The sequence below is a fragment of the Calidris pugnax genome, unplaced genomic scaffold (genome assembly GCF_001431845.1).
Source record: "Calidris pugnax isolate Ruff unplaced genomic scaffold, ASM143184v1 scaffold147, whole genome shotgun sequence".
Taxonomy (NCBI): Eukaryota; Metazoa; Chordata; class Aves; order Charadriiformes; family Scolopacidae; genus Calidris; species Calidris pugnax.
Window position 1 is genome coordinate 5,093,384 of NW_015092359.1, and position 15,217 is coordinate 5,108,600.

Below are 15,217 nucleotides of genomic sequence, written 5' to 3' on the forward strand. Positions count from 1 at the left end.
TGCTCATCTCACTCTCTGGGGCTGCATGGCTAGCTAAAGCAAGCACCTAGCTTTTAGATGGTGACTGAGATGAATTCTGTCCTCAGTGACTTAGGTGTTCTTGAAATCACCGCTGTTTTTAACATAGGAATTTTGACAGGTTAGACATTTTCAGAAGGATGTTTTTTTCTGTGGAGTTTTATTAAATGTTCTCCTGAGGAGCCAATGTCCTTCTGTAGAATTAGGTTCTGAGATTGTTAAGAGGCACTTACAAAAATGCAGTTTAATGGTAGTGTATGGAAGAGGGAAGTTAAATCCCACTAATGATTTGAGTTTGGGTCTATTTCCAGGCTACAGAGTTTCTTTGAGTTACTTTAGCTTATCATTGCTTTCTAATAAGTGGTAAATGTGATATTTTACTCAGTTCTCAACATAGTAACATCAAGTTTTTTCAGTATTTGTGGATGGAATGGTACTTCAGTGTAATTTAGTTTGCATTAATGTTCGTTCTCTATTTCCTGTAATTCTCTTACTTATTTTTTTTCCCTTTCATGTCATAAATTATGACAGAGCCAGTCATGCTGTAATAAACGGGACACAGCTATTTCTAATGATCCATTCTATTCACATTAGCATTAGGGGTTTTGTTCACTTCAAGTTTATGCCAGTTTATTAACATTTATCACTTGGATGAAATTGACATTTTAGTCGGTATAGAATTTCTATATAAATTCATAACCATGCTTTGCCAAACAAGCAAAGGTTAGCAGTAAGCAGATAACACAGCTTAATGAGGTCAAATCAAGCTGATTCATGATCACTATGGAGAAAAATATCCTCCTGGGGAAAATACTTGTGCTGAAAAATCCCATAAACCAAACCACTTGTTTATCTGTCATTCCCACAGAGATAGTAATGTAATCACTCTCATAATTATCTTCATTAGTGTCAGGAATTATCTGCAATTCATTCCTCTGCTCTGAGTATGTTTGTTTATTTGCTGATTTTTCTCTCAGATTTAGCCAACAGAGCTAAGAATTTTGTATTTGCAAAGCCATACAACAGACATCTGTGATACACTGCTCTGACATTCTCTCTGCTGAAATATAGATCGCTGTCTTTCAGTTTCAGAATCCCTGTGCCCATTCCCTGACATCTGCCCTTCATTACATGGTTCCCGTGCGACCAAGACGACAGATTGTCTATCCTCTGGAAGAGCTTGGCATAAACGCTCCATCAGAGCAGGTCTCCAAGGATCAGGTGGGTAACAGAAGCAGCAGCAGGCAAGAGGCAAAGTGCCAGCTAATGCAGGGTTTGGCAGATGGGATGGCATTACCATCTTAGTGTTGATAGGTTGCTTCTTAATTACACTGAACATGGTGTCCATACCCTTACGATCCCAGCTTTGCTTCTGCACAACCGTCGCTTCTTCTGAGCTTGAATTTCAAATGCATTACAAACAGCAATCACTGAACTGTAACATTTACATACTAAATGCTTTTACATTTTAACATTATTTTTTCATGACATTACTTTTCAAGCTCCCAACGCATTTTAAATGTTCTGACTTACTGTTTAGCCCTTCTTCCTGTTAAGTTTTTTTTTTTTAGGTATGCTTCTTGAGTATTTCTGTAGAAATTGCTGAAGTCGATTTTATGTTTCCAGTCCCAAAGTCAGGCTTCTTCCATGCTAAAGATATCTAACTTAAGATAACACTTCAAAATATCAAGAATGATTTAAGAGCAAAAGATTGTTTTCACTACGAAACTGTTCTTATTTGCATAGCACTCATGCAGTCCAGGGATCCTAAACTAAAAGGCTCTTAACATTTCATTTGTTAAATAACTTGCACTTTATTCTGTCTTACATTTTTAACTAAATTTTTTAAACTAAAATTTGATGTGAAGATGGTTCCTCACAAGAGTAACTAGCAAAGCTGAAATATTAGGAAAAACACCATTAGTGATGGACGCTCTCAGTAGGTAGCTGTAATTTCCTAAAGAAACATAATTAAGGAGCTTTATGTCTGTCTACTAACTTCCAGTTGGCTGAGATGGGACCCCATATAATATTTTTAGTGCTGTCCTTTTTACAGTTAGTAATTTTTGGCATCCAAAACTCTTAATTAGGCAGCACTTGGCAAAGCAAAATCCAGAACATGGCTGAGGCCATTGATCTGAGTTTGGCTTTGTTGAACATGCCCTCAACGTGCACAGCCCTGCCTTCCTCTTCTCTGCAGATAAACTATCTGATCCTTTTCCTTAAACTACTCCCTATTTTATCTTTAAAAGGAACTGTTACTCTCTTACTAGAAGAGCTCATCTTAGTATTTTTGTTGGAGCTGGAAAATTACAGACATCCTATTTTTGAGAGATCTGTATGTCTATTGTCTGGTCTGTTCCCAGGTTCTTTCTGAGGATTTCCGAGAGTTGCAGGTAGTGAGATAATTGTTTAAAATCTTGAAAGTTTAATGAATGTCTATTTAATAAAAAGTGTGAGATTTTCACTAACAAAGTTTTGCTGAAAAAGAATGAAGGCTAGCCACTGTATAAGTATCTGTGCATATGCACTGGCATTAAATATAGATTTTTGACAGACTGTTCTATCATAACTGACAGCTGGGGTTGATCCCTAGGTGGTAACTTGAGGATAAAGCTAGTCTGCTGCTGCTGCTGCCTGTAGTTTTCTGAAATAACAAGAATTTGAAACCCTACAAAGCTAAATTGACTCCTCTTGAGTGAACGAAATGACCTTTGGCCACCATGTGTTGGGAAAGCTTTATAACTTACGAGGTTATCCACCACAGGGGACTGAGTGAAGGTAAGAAGATGGTGCTGCTTTCAGATTTTGGATGTTTTGCTAGCTCTGCTAGTAGCCAGGCATAAGGCATTTGCCCTCTCTGTACTTTAATGTTTCCGAAAGGAGGATTGATCCCCATCACTCTTCCCTGCAAAATCCTGCAGCTAAGTTGCAAATGAAATGAGGTGGGTTTTTTAATAAAATTAACATAACCAAATTTCAGTAGGCAAAGAATTATTTTACTTCTACCTTTCTGTAGTGATCAGAAGGCCTGCTCAAACACTGTAAATGGTGAGACATAATTTGTGTTGTAGATAGCCAAACGTCCCACCAAGAACTTAAATGTGACAACTCTGCAAAATGCAAAGGCTGAGAAATGTCATCTTTAAAAATACTGTGAGACACATTTTTGGTCGTAGAAGAGGCTAGCAGGCTAGGAAGTGAGGTAAAGGGGAAATGGAAAAACAATGTAAGGAAAGCGTGGAGAAAAGTGAAAGACAGAAAGAGGCTGGAGTAGGAATTAGTGGGAAATTTTCAGGGGCAAGCACCTGGATAGCAGTAAGGAGTAAAAAGTCTGCTACCATCTTTGTTACAGTGGTATTAAGCAAGACAGGAGCAGAATCTTGCAGGATCTTAAAAGCTTTGGGTAAGCAGGAATTCCAAGTAGTTGAGACCGCTCCTCATTTCTTTATCACACTTCTCTATTCTAGCTCCCCAAGCTAAAATAGACAGTTTTACCTAAGGGGGCTTTGCCTTCTCCTATCAAAAAGCACTGCTTTCTGACATTAGCCCATGCCCACCTCGTCCCTGGAAGTTGGAGGACGGGTTAACGCTGTAATTCTTCTTTTAGATAGCTCTGCCACGATGGCAGTAGTTTTTCACATAAACTACAATAACAGAGTTTGTAAATGCAAGTCAATTTCAGAAATGTAAAATTTTTGTTTGACTGCCTGTCCTAATTAATTGCTTGAGTAGCTGTCACTTATGATGGAGATAATTGTAATGAAGCTCTTGCTTTGATACCTACAAGATGCCCCTTGATATCTAGCCATCAACATCTGCTTCTCATCTACTGATTTTTCAGCTTTCTGCCTTCCTCTTGTTCCAGTCTTTTTTGAGCTATCTCTCTTCTTTTCTTGCTGCAAAATGTATTTTTCACCGGTACCAGCTTGGGGCTTAGCAGCTCAGCCATTCAGTGTCTAAGCATAGCTCTTGATTTGTGCATATATATCTCTGTAGGCCATTAGTGGCTTAGCATCTTAGAGAGAGTGCACAGTGGGGAGCCCTGGGGCTCAATCAGTTGGTGTATCTCTAATATGTTCCAGCCTGCTTGTGAGCATGAAGAGATTCACTCATAAATATTGACCCAGTACAGATAACTCAACCAGGACCCACAAGGACTCTTTCCCATTTCCTTCTTCCAAAGCCAGAAGTGAAAGCAGCAATCTCAATCAGAAAAGCGTTGCCCTCAGCCAATTCCCACGTGTTGCCAGTCCAGATGGATCCTGGCTGTGCTGGAGAGGTGGTTTTCCTGCAGGTCTGGACGATTGTTAGAGACAGATGAGCACTAGAAATGTTGAGTATTATCTGGGGTAACTTGTTCTCGTTGTCAAATCTCTCGATTCTGTTGCAGTGTCTGGAAAATCACAAAAGGGGAAAACCCCACGCACCACCCTGCCATGGGTTCCTGGCCTGCTCACTCCTGTTCCTAGCAGGTAGCATGAGCTGTATTTCATGGTGTCCTTTTTTTTTGTTTTTTTTTATAGCATCTCTGGGAGAGCTAGATGTAAGGTAGAGAGATTTACTCTTAAAATCCAGAAATTTATCATATAAAAACATAACTTGGCATTACCAGTAAGATTGCAGTTTTCCAGCCACCCTGTTCTCCCTGTGTCCTTGAGATACTTCTCTTCATTCAAGCTTATTTCTAGTTTGAGCCAGGCTTTTGGTTTATGCTGCCTCTTTATCGTTGAAGTGACTATGACTCCAAAGAAACACAGAGTTTAGGAACTCAACTCGCTCCTTCTTTCTCCATTCTCCCACCCAGCCTTATTATTAAAGCTTTGCCCAGGTTTTAAGGCAACCTCAAGTTTTTTCCCTCTCTCTCTTAAACCACAATTCTTCATATGTGCATCAGAAGACCTGTGGCTTCCCAAGCAGTGGCTGCAAATTCATATGAACAGAGTAAAATCTTCCTATTTGACCCCACTCCTTGAGATGGCAAATACATTTTGTTGCCCGTTTTGTCTGTTCCTACAAAACTCTCTCTTTCATTGCTCTACTGAAGAGATTTGGATAAATCAGGGGAGGATTGACTGAGAAGACACAGAGGGAGGCATTAAACTCCCCGTATCCCATTGCAGCCCTCTGGAATGGCACAGATGCTAACGATCTTATTTGCATCTAGTCGTGGAAGTGCCCAGACTTTGGGATGCCTGTTCAGGCCGTGCCTCTGCAGCAAGCCTGTTGGAGCTTCCACATATTAGCTCAGAATTGCATCAGGCCATACATCTGCCATGCTCTAGGGTTGCACGACACAGACCTGAAAAAGCTCCTCTCTGCTCATTAGATCAAACACTTTCTACAGCTGTTCCAAATCAAAAGGAAATCTCTGATTTTCGTATTCTGAATCGGTAACCGGTATTGAAGCGCCAATTGGCAGAAGATCCAAAGATTCAAAGTCTTAATTCCCACAGTGTTAAAACAGATTAGATTATTATTGTGTTTTGCACATCTGTCAGTCATTTCAGTCATGTTATGTTAAAAAACAGTTGGTTACAACAGAATACTAAATATCTTATAAAGTGCTGCTGGCCTTTATGGTGCATGTAATTATTGGAGTAGAAAACTATAGATAATTAAATAATTTTTAATGATATCTTCATAAATAAACAATTTATAAACTTGTTTGCTTTCTCACCATCTGGGAGCATTCTGTTATCCATCTGTTTCATGTAATTATCAATAAAAAGGAAGAATAGGTGATATAATTAACAAGAATAACTGATCCAGAGTGAAGAACAAAAATGTCACGCATCTGTTGAATTATTTTCTTGTTTCTGCCCTTTCATTATTATTCATGCTATTGTGTTGATTATATTTATTTTTTTTATTTCATGGTTGTATTCAAGCTGTAGGGTTTTATCGCACAGTTCAGTTGGTTTTTCTGCTACAGGTCATAAAAAGAAGACAGAACAATTATTAAAGCATTGCAGAAGCCCATACAGTGTTATATGAATTTATTTAAAAAAACCCAAACAAACCAACAAACAAACCCAACACTTTCTCAGTTAACTTTCTATTTCTGAAGTGATGCTACAGGTGCACTGCAGGAAATGTTTACATCAGGACAAGAAGTAGTGAGTGTAGGAGGGTCAGGCAAAAAGCTGGAGTTAGATGTGTAGCCTTGTAGGGTTTTATCGCACAGCTCAGTTGGTTTTTCTGCTACAGGTCATAAAAAGAAGACAGAACAATTATTAAAGCATTGCAGAAGCCCATACAGTGTTATATGAATTTATTTAAAAAAACCCAAACAAACCAACAAACAAACCCAACACTTTCTCAGTTAACTTTCTATTTCTGAAGTGATGCTACAGGTGCACTGCAGGAAATGTTTACATCAGGACAAGAAGTAGTGAGTGTAGGAGGGTCAGGCAAAAAGCTGGAGTTAGATGTGTAGCCTGTGGACTCCATGACTCTCTGGATCATCTAGAAGGGGTTTGCAGAAATGAGAAGCTAAGAAAAGCAGGCCTGTTGTCCGTATCCTTACATTGTCTGTGTGTAGTTCTGCACTACCACATGAAACTATTGGGGTCAGAACATGAGAAAACTCTGAAAAATGGCCCTCCGGTTTTTGTCTGGGGAAAATGGTAGCTTAACCACAGAGAAAGGTAAATGTTAAGGTGAGATTGAAGAAGCAGTTGGGGTACAAGTCACTGCTGATTTAATAATAATTTTCAGTGCCAGTATGCATGTATTTTTGTGTGTTTACTTGATTCCACCCCTGATGCTTCTGGCAAGTGCTATTAATAAATGGCCTGACAGCAGTTTAAAATAACTTTAAAAAAAAGTAAAATGAGAGACAATACTTAAGAATTATCAAGTATTTTTAAATGACGCATCATTGTTTTAGAGTAGGATAGGACAAGAGGAAATGGGCACCGACTTGAATAGAAGAAGTTCCACCTAAAGCTGAGGAGGAACTTCTTTCCTGTGAGGGTGGCAGAGCCCTGGCAGAGGCTGCCCAGGGAGGTGGTGGAGTCTCCTTCTCTGGAGACATTCAAACCCACCTGGACACGTTCCTGTGCAACCTGCTCTGGGTGGACCTGCTCTGGCAGGGGGTTGGACTAGATGATCTCCAGAGGTCCCTTCCAACCCCATGTGATTCTGTGAGTAGTCTTATGACTTCTTCCATCAAGGTGTATGTTCATACATATTCTTTGTATTGCAGAAGATACTCAGATGGGCTGCAAGTGTAAGCACTGCCCTGGACTATTCTCTATTAGATGAGCTTTTTTTTTAAGTCCACTGTAAAGTTACATGACTTTAAAATAGAATAAAATATGTCCTGTATGTTTCACAAAAGTAAAAATTCAGCTGAAAACAAATCTAAAGCATTTTCAAGCCTGGCAGAAACTTCCCCTTTTTGGGGAGCTCATTTAAAAAGGAAAACAAAACAGATACATATGAGTATTTGTATAGGAAACTCTTCTCTAGATATTAGTGTCTCCCCCAGCAAATTCTTGAGGCATTTCACTCTCTGTAGCTTCTGCTTTCATCTTTTTTAGGCCAGCTAATTAGAAGTTGCCCCAATTCCTTACTTGTATGATGGTGTCTCTAGGTAGTTGGAACGTATCTGCCTGGACCTTCCTCAGTACTTCTTACTGGAAAAAATTGGATCAGACTGGGCATAATCCATTATCTTGACCTTGGAAGAGAAGTAGAAAGGACTCAGAATTGATATACAGACCCTTACACTTGTCTGTCAAGGTGGAGGAAAGCAGAGGAGAAGGAACAGATGTTGGCAACACGTGGCTACAAGTCCCAGCTAGTCCAAAGCCTGCAGCTAGGCGAACTTCTCTCAGTTGCATTTAAAACAAGGAGTTAAAATAGATTTTAAAACATGGGGGAAAGGCTATGTGTGATGGAACAATCTGTTCTGGAGAATGAAAACTCTTTGCTTCTAACTGAACAGTTGAAAGAAATTGAGGGAGCAAGGCTTTTTCCACCTTAGACATCCAAAGAGAACTGTCAAGAAGGTGGACGCGTACGGACACAAGTACCATAAAGCAACAAAGCCTTAGGTTTGGAGTTTGTGCCCACCTGAAGTGTGCAAGAGCCCGTATCAGTGCAGCTTGTGGAGCTGCAGTTACTGGGGAGATGCCTTCTCCCTAATCAGATGCACTCTGTAATCAAAGTTGGAAGTGCACTGAGTTATTAAGAGCGGTCAAGGAAAGCTGTTGGTGCTATTTTCCTTTCTAGCTGTCTGCCTTGTAGCAAAGTGTGTTCTGACTTGGTAGCAAATCTGTAGTAATAGGAGGTTGTGCTTTGGGTCAGTTTCAGATTTTTACGAATTCAGTGGAGACGTGGGAATGTGCTGAAAGGGGTAAAATGCAAAAGGTTTTGATGGATTTTTTTATTTTTTTTTTTAATCATTAAGCCTGTACTAAGATAAAAGAGGATAAATATAGCAAAGACAGCCTAAGTAGGTTGGGCAAGAGAATTCCCTGCTTTACAAATGTCAAGATGCACTTATCAAAGTTAAAACAGAGGCATTCCTACGTGTTGTAGTTTGTATATGAACACATTGGTATTACAAACAAAGGCTTGGTGCGCGTAGTTTTCATTTAACCAGGAAAGCAGTATTAATTTTTAAAGAAGTAACTGTTGCTTAAGATGCTATTGTGTTTGAGTAATGAATTTTTAATGCTTTTGTAGTACGTGCGTGGATTAAAATCCATTATTTATTGTACCTCCACTTGGATGGTAAAGGTGATGATTTTACAGCACCAGTAGTCATGCAAACACAGTCGTTCTGAACCTGATGGCTGATAATAAATTTCCTTACTGTAAATGTCAGTGGGTTTTGTGTGTTGCTGCCATTACATCTTGTTTGGAAGGCTGAATATTACACAATTATGGGAGGCACCAGATGGCATCATTAACAGGAATGCTCTGAATGTTTACCACTTATGTGCATGTGTGAAATTAAAAGTAAGATGACCTATCTTTATTTTGAAAGCATGGTGTCAGTACTGTACAGGTGTTAATGACATTTGCAGCAAACTAAAATAGTCGTTCCTGCTTAAAAACAGGTCAGACTTGGTTTAAAGCTTTTTCAAAGCATTTTGTAGCTTGACTTTGGAAGGAGCGTAGTTCCAGATTGTAAGGAGGGCAGAGATATTTTTTCTACAGAAAGGTACTGTTCATTATTACAAAATGGAGAACGACAGCTGCTGTCACTAAAATATGACTCTATAGTAAGCTGCAAATCAATCTCCCTTTGTATCCTAGTCCTGTTGCTTAGTCACCTTGTGTTCATTATTTTCAGTATGAAATATGATGGTGTTTTTTACATTTTATTTTTTAAAGCCTTTAATTTTATACATCTCTTACATTTTTCAATGAATTTGGTACATTTAGGAGATGCTACCTCCGTTGCTGTGAGTCTGTACACAGAGTAGGTACAGTGAACTCAGGTGCTTCTGTCTTCTCCCTTTCCAGAGCATACACAATGCTGTTTTGATACAGGTATTTTATAGTTGAGATGCATTGTGGTGGTGTCTTCTGTCAAGAGAAGTCCTCAGAGGGAAACCTTCCCAAGCCAGCCAGCACTGAGAGATTTTTCCATTTAAGTCTCATCAGGGATGTTCAGGTTTTTCCTTAGTGCCTTTTGGAGCTGGACCAGAGAGGTGAAGCAGGACTTGCTTAAAATCAAAGCTTAGGGAAGTCTCTTTGTTCATTGTGAAAGAAAATAATTTAATGTCTGGAAATGCTAGGAGTATTTTCAGTTACATATCATTTTGCTGTTTATAGGTGATTCCTAATGTTATTTGTTTATTCTATGTGAAGGCAGTATAATCAATGTCTGCTCTGATGGCACGAGAAAGGAAAGGAAGGAAAGGAAGCTGTAGAGAGATGGGGGTCGGTCTCTTCTCCCAAGTTACAGATGTCAGGACAAGGGGCAATGGCTTCAAGTTGCGCCAGGGGAAGTTCAGGTTAGATATTAGGAAACATTTCTTTACTGAAAGGGTTGTCAGGCATTGGAATGGGCTGCCCAGGGAGGTGGTGGAGTCACCATCCCTGGAGGTATTTAAGAAACGTGTAGACATGGTTCTTCAGGGCATGCTCTAGTGCCCAAGATTATTGGTTTGTCGTGGGCTGCTGAGTGGGTGGGTGATGGTTTTTTTTGGTTTGGTTGTTGTTGTGTGTTTAGGTGGTGGGTGGTGTGGTTTTTTTGTTTTTGTTTTGTTTTGTTTTGTTTTGTTTTTTGTGGTTGGACTCGATGATCTCTGAGGTCCCTTCCAACCACCACAATTCTGTGATTCTGTGATTCTGAGAACTGCATAAAATAAACCTGAGAAGTTAGGGAGGCATTGTTTAAGTTAGTGATGCTCTTTGGCTGGCTCTTCAGACCCTGGCCCTAGCGCAGGGAAGTATTTTCTATATCCATTTACATTCAGAGCCAATTAGAATAAATGAGTGCTTCCCATTAATTTTTAATGGCTTTGCTTCAGACTGTTAGATCCCAACTTCTCTTGTGAGATTGTCAGTAAAGAATGAGCTTTGATTTAAATTATGTCATTTCGAGTCCACTTACCTAGTTGGAATGGCTTAATAGCATGTTAATAATTATGCTACTAAAAGCCGGATTTAAAGAATTCGCTGTCAGCCCTGGTACTTGGGAAGCATTTGTACCCTCTTTGACCCTCCAGGCTCCTGCCTTCTCTGTGCAGGAGCGTAGAGCACCATGATTTTGGTGCAGAGTAGTGATGGGGCCCAAGCTGCAGGCACCCACTTGCTGGACCCGGATTTGGGACGTTCTCTCTCTCTGCCTCCTGGAAGTGCATGGTAAAGGATACCCTCAGACATCATGCTGCGTGACCAGCAATGAAGGTTAGGTTGGCTGTTCAAATAACGTTGTTCAGATGTCCCAGAAATTTGTTCAAATAACCGCTTTAAAGATGAGAGTTACCAAAATTAATTAGTATACATTATGTATTTAGTACAAACAATTAATTTTGGTAGTTTTCAACTTTTAAATTGCTTGGCGTGGTTTTTTCATGTTATTCAATTAGCTGTTTATGGCAGTCTTAGTGGGCTGAAGCAGCTGTTTGCTTTAAAGGTATGGGTTACAATCCTTTTCATGGCAGTCTTAGTAGGCTGAAGCAGCTGTCTGCTTTAAAGGTATGGGTTACAATCCTTTTCCTTGTATTTCCTTCCACATTTATGCTGGGAGTCCAGCTAGACAATATCTGGGGGGGTATTTCAGGCTGAGGTTCCTAGATGTTTCTACATTTTTGTGTATTTTTCTTAACGTTGGCCAAAAAATAAAAATAATTCTCTTTACTACCTGCTTTCCCCTACCTTTAAGAATACCTTGTGGGATAGAAATCAGTCATGAATTTATAGACTGTTTTTTCCAGAAGCTGAAGATCAGCATTTACCCATAGTATAATAATACTGGTTTCATTCATATGAAAAATATTGTATAAAGGCTAGATACTTTCTGTGCAAACTGTTTTCTATAGAGCCACAGTTACTAAAGAAGTGTTCTTTGACAAAGATGCCAAGAATCAGGCTTCAGTTTTCATCGTAGTTGTATCTCTTTTTCCTTTTCCTTCTGTTTTTGGTGTTTGTGTAAATCTGTGAACGCTTGGAAACAGCTTTTGAAAACATGTTTACAGACATTCCTAATGAGACTTTGGAATGTAGCTGGAATTTAAAAGCAAAATAATAATGCAGGCTGGAAAAGCATCCATTTTCCACTATTTTTTGTTCATATGTCCTTCATAAACATTGATTTTTCTTTTTTTCTGGTGATTCAAATGGAGCTTGAAATTAAAATAGCTCTGTTTGTTCACCTTCTTGTTTGCCTGCCGCTATCGCTGACCTCAGCACTAACCTAGGAACAGGCCTGTTAATCATTTTTACTCCTCCTGATGGTTTTTTACAGTAACAGAGTTCGAATTCTGTAGATCCTTGTAGAGCAGTAGCAATCACTCAGGTTTCTCAGTAACAAATGCTAAATTAAAACAAAAGCATCACAGACAGGGCTGGGAAGGTCCCTCCGGGGGGTTCCCTGTTACTTCTGGGGTGAAGAGGGCTCTGAGAAGATGCTGAGTACAGGACAAATAAGGCAGTGCCATGTTTATCCTGTAGGACCCTGAATTCAGGGGCACTTTAACATACTTAAAATTTAGTAAATGCTTAAGTGTCTTCAGCTGGATAAGGCCCAAGTCCTCAGCGTGTAAGAAAATAGAGTCTAAATTCTGCTGCATTTTGGAGTCTTTGCATGAAGAGCTCCAGTGATGAGTGTAACAGCTCTTTGGCACACCCCTGATGCTTCACTGGGATACATTTACTGATACCAAATTCAGAGCATTGCATTGCTCCTTTTCTGTCAAAGTTTAAATCCTCTGTCCAACTTGGTTTTTCATTTTTGGGTGTTCAGTTTCCATTTTTTCTCTTTAAATGGAGGTACCATTTGCTATAAAACCAGACCTATTGTAGAACAATTACAATAAATATTTTTAGAAACCCTACAAATATTCTAGGGTCCAATGTTTACAAAAAGAACTAAAAGGAGCTGCAAAACATTCTCCATCTGAGTTTGAACCGCCAAACTCAGTTGAGTAAATGTACAATTAAAACGTTGATTCCTGGGCAATCTGCAGGTGGGAACCCAGACGAGAGATCTGGGCATGAACGTCTGGATGCTTGGACTGGTTTGGAAGTGCAGAGGAAAAAATTCACACAGAATTCACACAGAATTGTGGTGGTTGGAAGGGACCTCAGAGATCATCGAGTCCAACCACAAAAAAACAAAACAAAACAAAACCAAAAAACCACACCACCCACCACCTAAACACACGACAACCACCAAACCAAAAAACCATCACCCACCCACTCAGCAGCCCACCACAAACCAATAATCTTGGGCACTAGAGCATGCCCTGAAGAACCATGTCTACACGTTTCTTAAATACCTCCAGGGATGGTGACTCCACCACCTCCCTGGGCAGCCCATTCCAATGCCTGATAACCCTTTCAGTAAAGAAATGTTTCCTAATATCTAACCTGAACTTCCCCTGGCGTAACTTGAAGCCATTGCCCCTTGTCCTGACATCTGTAACTTGGGAGAAGAGACCGACCCCCGTCTCTCTACAGCCTCCTTTCAGGTACTTGTACAGAGCGATAAGGTCTCCCCTCAGCCTCCTCTTCCCCAGGCTGAACAACCCCAGCTCCCTCAGCCTCTCCTCGTAAGACTTGTGCTCCAGACCCCTCACCAGCTTCGTTGCCCTTCTCTGGACCTGCTCCAGCACCTCTATGTCCCTCTTGTGGTAGGGGGCCCAAAACTGGACACACACTCGAGGTGGGGTCTCACCAGTGCCCAGTACAAGGGGATGATCACTTCTCGGGCCCTACTCCCCACGCTGTTCCTGACCCAGGCCAGGATGCTGGTGGCCTTCTTGGCCACCTGGGCACACTGCTGGCTCCTGTTCAGCCCACAGGCCACCAACACCCCCAGGTCCTTTTCTGCCAGGCAGCTCCAGCCACTCTGCCCCCAGCCTGGAGCGCTGCAGGGGGTTGGTGTGACCGAAGTGCAAGACCCTGCACTTGGCCTTGTTGAACCTCATCGTGTTGGTCTTAGCCCATCCATCCAGCCTGTCGAGACATGCATAAAACCAAATAAATATTTCGTGTGTCTTCTTCCATTGTTTGCTGAGGGCTGAAGGAGGTGTGAATTTTTAATGCTTATAGCTTAATCCTTCTCTGGCACGTGCTGTGCTGAGGTCGTGAGCGAAAGGCACGATCTATGTGCAGGATTGGTGTTTTCGATGGAGTATGGGGAGAAATGCATCAGCGTTTTTAATGGTGGTAGAGTTTGAAGGCCTCAAAGTGGATGGCACTGGCTGTCCACGTGTAAAAATATTCACCCCCCCCCCTTCCCCGGGGTTTAATCAAGAAAGGCCACCTTTGTCAGCAGTTGGGATGGAAGGCATGGATGGCCTCTGCCCTCCCCAGGTGGGAGCGAGGTGACCGGCGGTGCCGTGGCAGAGGCTGTCAGATACCTGGGTGGAAAAAGAAGGAAAATAATCATTTCGCTAATCAAAGAAAATACTGCTTTTCTGAACTTTGTATGCCTTTTCTAACGCTGGCGATTATTGCTTTTTTCCTTCCATTAGTTAATGATTGCTGGTTTATTTAATAAATTGGATACAAAATAAACAAGTTAGAGTTTGCCATTGACCTATCAATTATGATGTCTGATTACTCCTCTGGGGAACATATGTAGTCATTTGTCCTGACATTTTGTTAAAATAAGGTGGTATTATGGGACCAATCCACCTAATTCCTTACTCCCTGGGGCCATTTAGTGTACTTAGCTGTTCGAAAGGTGATTTCTGAAGCATGACAGCTGTTGGTATTGGGGCCATTGTGTGGTGAACAAAAAAGGTTATATTCTACTCATATGCTGCCTTTGTATCATTGATACAGAAGCCATTTCATAAATTAGATACAACTCTTCCTTAGGAAATTGTATTACTGCTTTGTATTTCATTGTTGGAATACATTTGAAAAAAAAAAAAAAAAAAGCCCAACGCAGCACTGCAGGAGGAGGAGGTGTTTGAACTTGGCATTGCTGTAAGGTCTGTTGGGTTTATCCTATTAGCTGCTGACATTCCTGTCTAGTTATTGTGGTTGATTAGGTACATTACGAGTAGTTTATCCCCATGTTCTTTTTACCATTTTATTGATTTGGTTAATAAGCCACATCTCAGCAAAAACATCGCTAATAATTTTTCCTCCAGAAGGCCTTGCTTTTTCTAGAAAGCTGAAGCTTTTCTCTGGGTGCACAGCAAGAGAAAGCCAGTCAGAGTTCTCCTCTGCAGAGTTCACAAACCTGAGGAATTTGAATACCAAGGATACAAATATGTATCCTTGATGCATATTCGTGGTACCACGAGATCTCCACAAGTGTCAGCAATTGCACAACAGTGTCAAATGTTGCAGTCAGGGCGATACCATTTACTGTGGTATAAAAGACATACTCCGAGTTTTATTTTAAGCAGGGGGACGTGGCTTTAATAATTGGCATCGGTTGTTCTCATTTCCTAAAATCTCTCCCAGTGATGTACATTTTCAATGAAATATAACAGTTTCTGAAATGGGCAAGTGTTATATTTTCATTTATGGTCAACCCCCCCCCCCCCCC

The 15,217-nt window shown here is 40.6% G+C and overlaps 1 protein-coding gene across 1 annotated transcript in view; it reads left to right on the top strand.

Moving 5' to 3' along the window:
* The window catches only part of CFAP61 (cilia and flagella associated protein 61), a 131,393-nt gene that overhangs the window by 38,565 nt on the left and 77,611 nt on the right, over nucleotides 1–15,217 (top strand). The window contains exon 16 of the mRNA XM_014962466.1: nucleotides 1,105–1,239. Within this exon, the coding sequence (XP_014817952.1) occupies nucleotides 1,105–1,239 (135 nt within the window). The remainder of the gene's footprint in view (nucleotides 1–1,104; nucleotides 1,240–15,217) is intronic.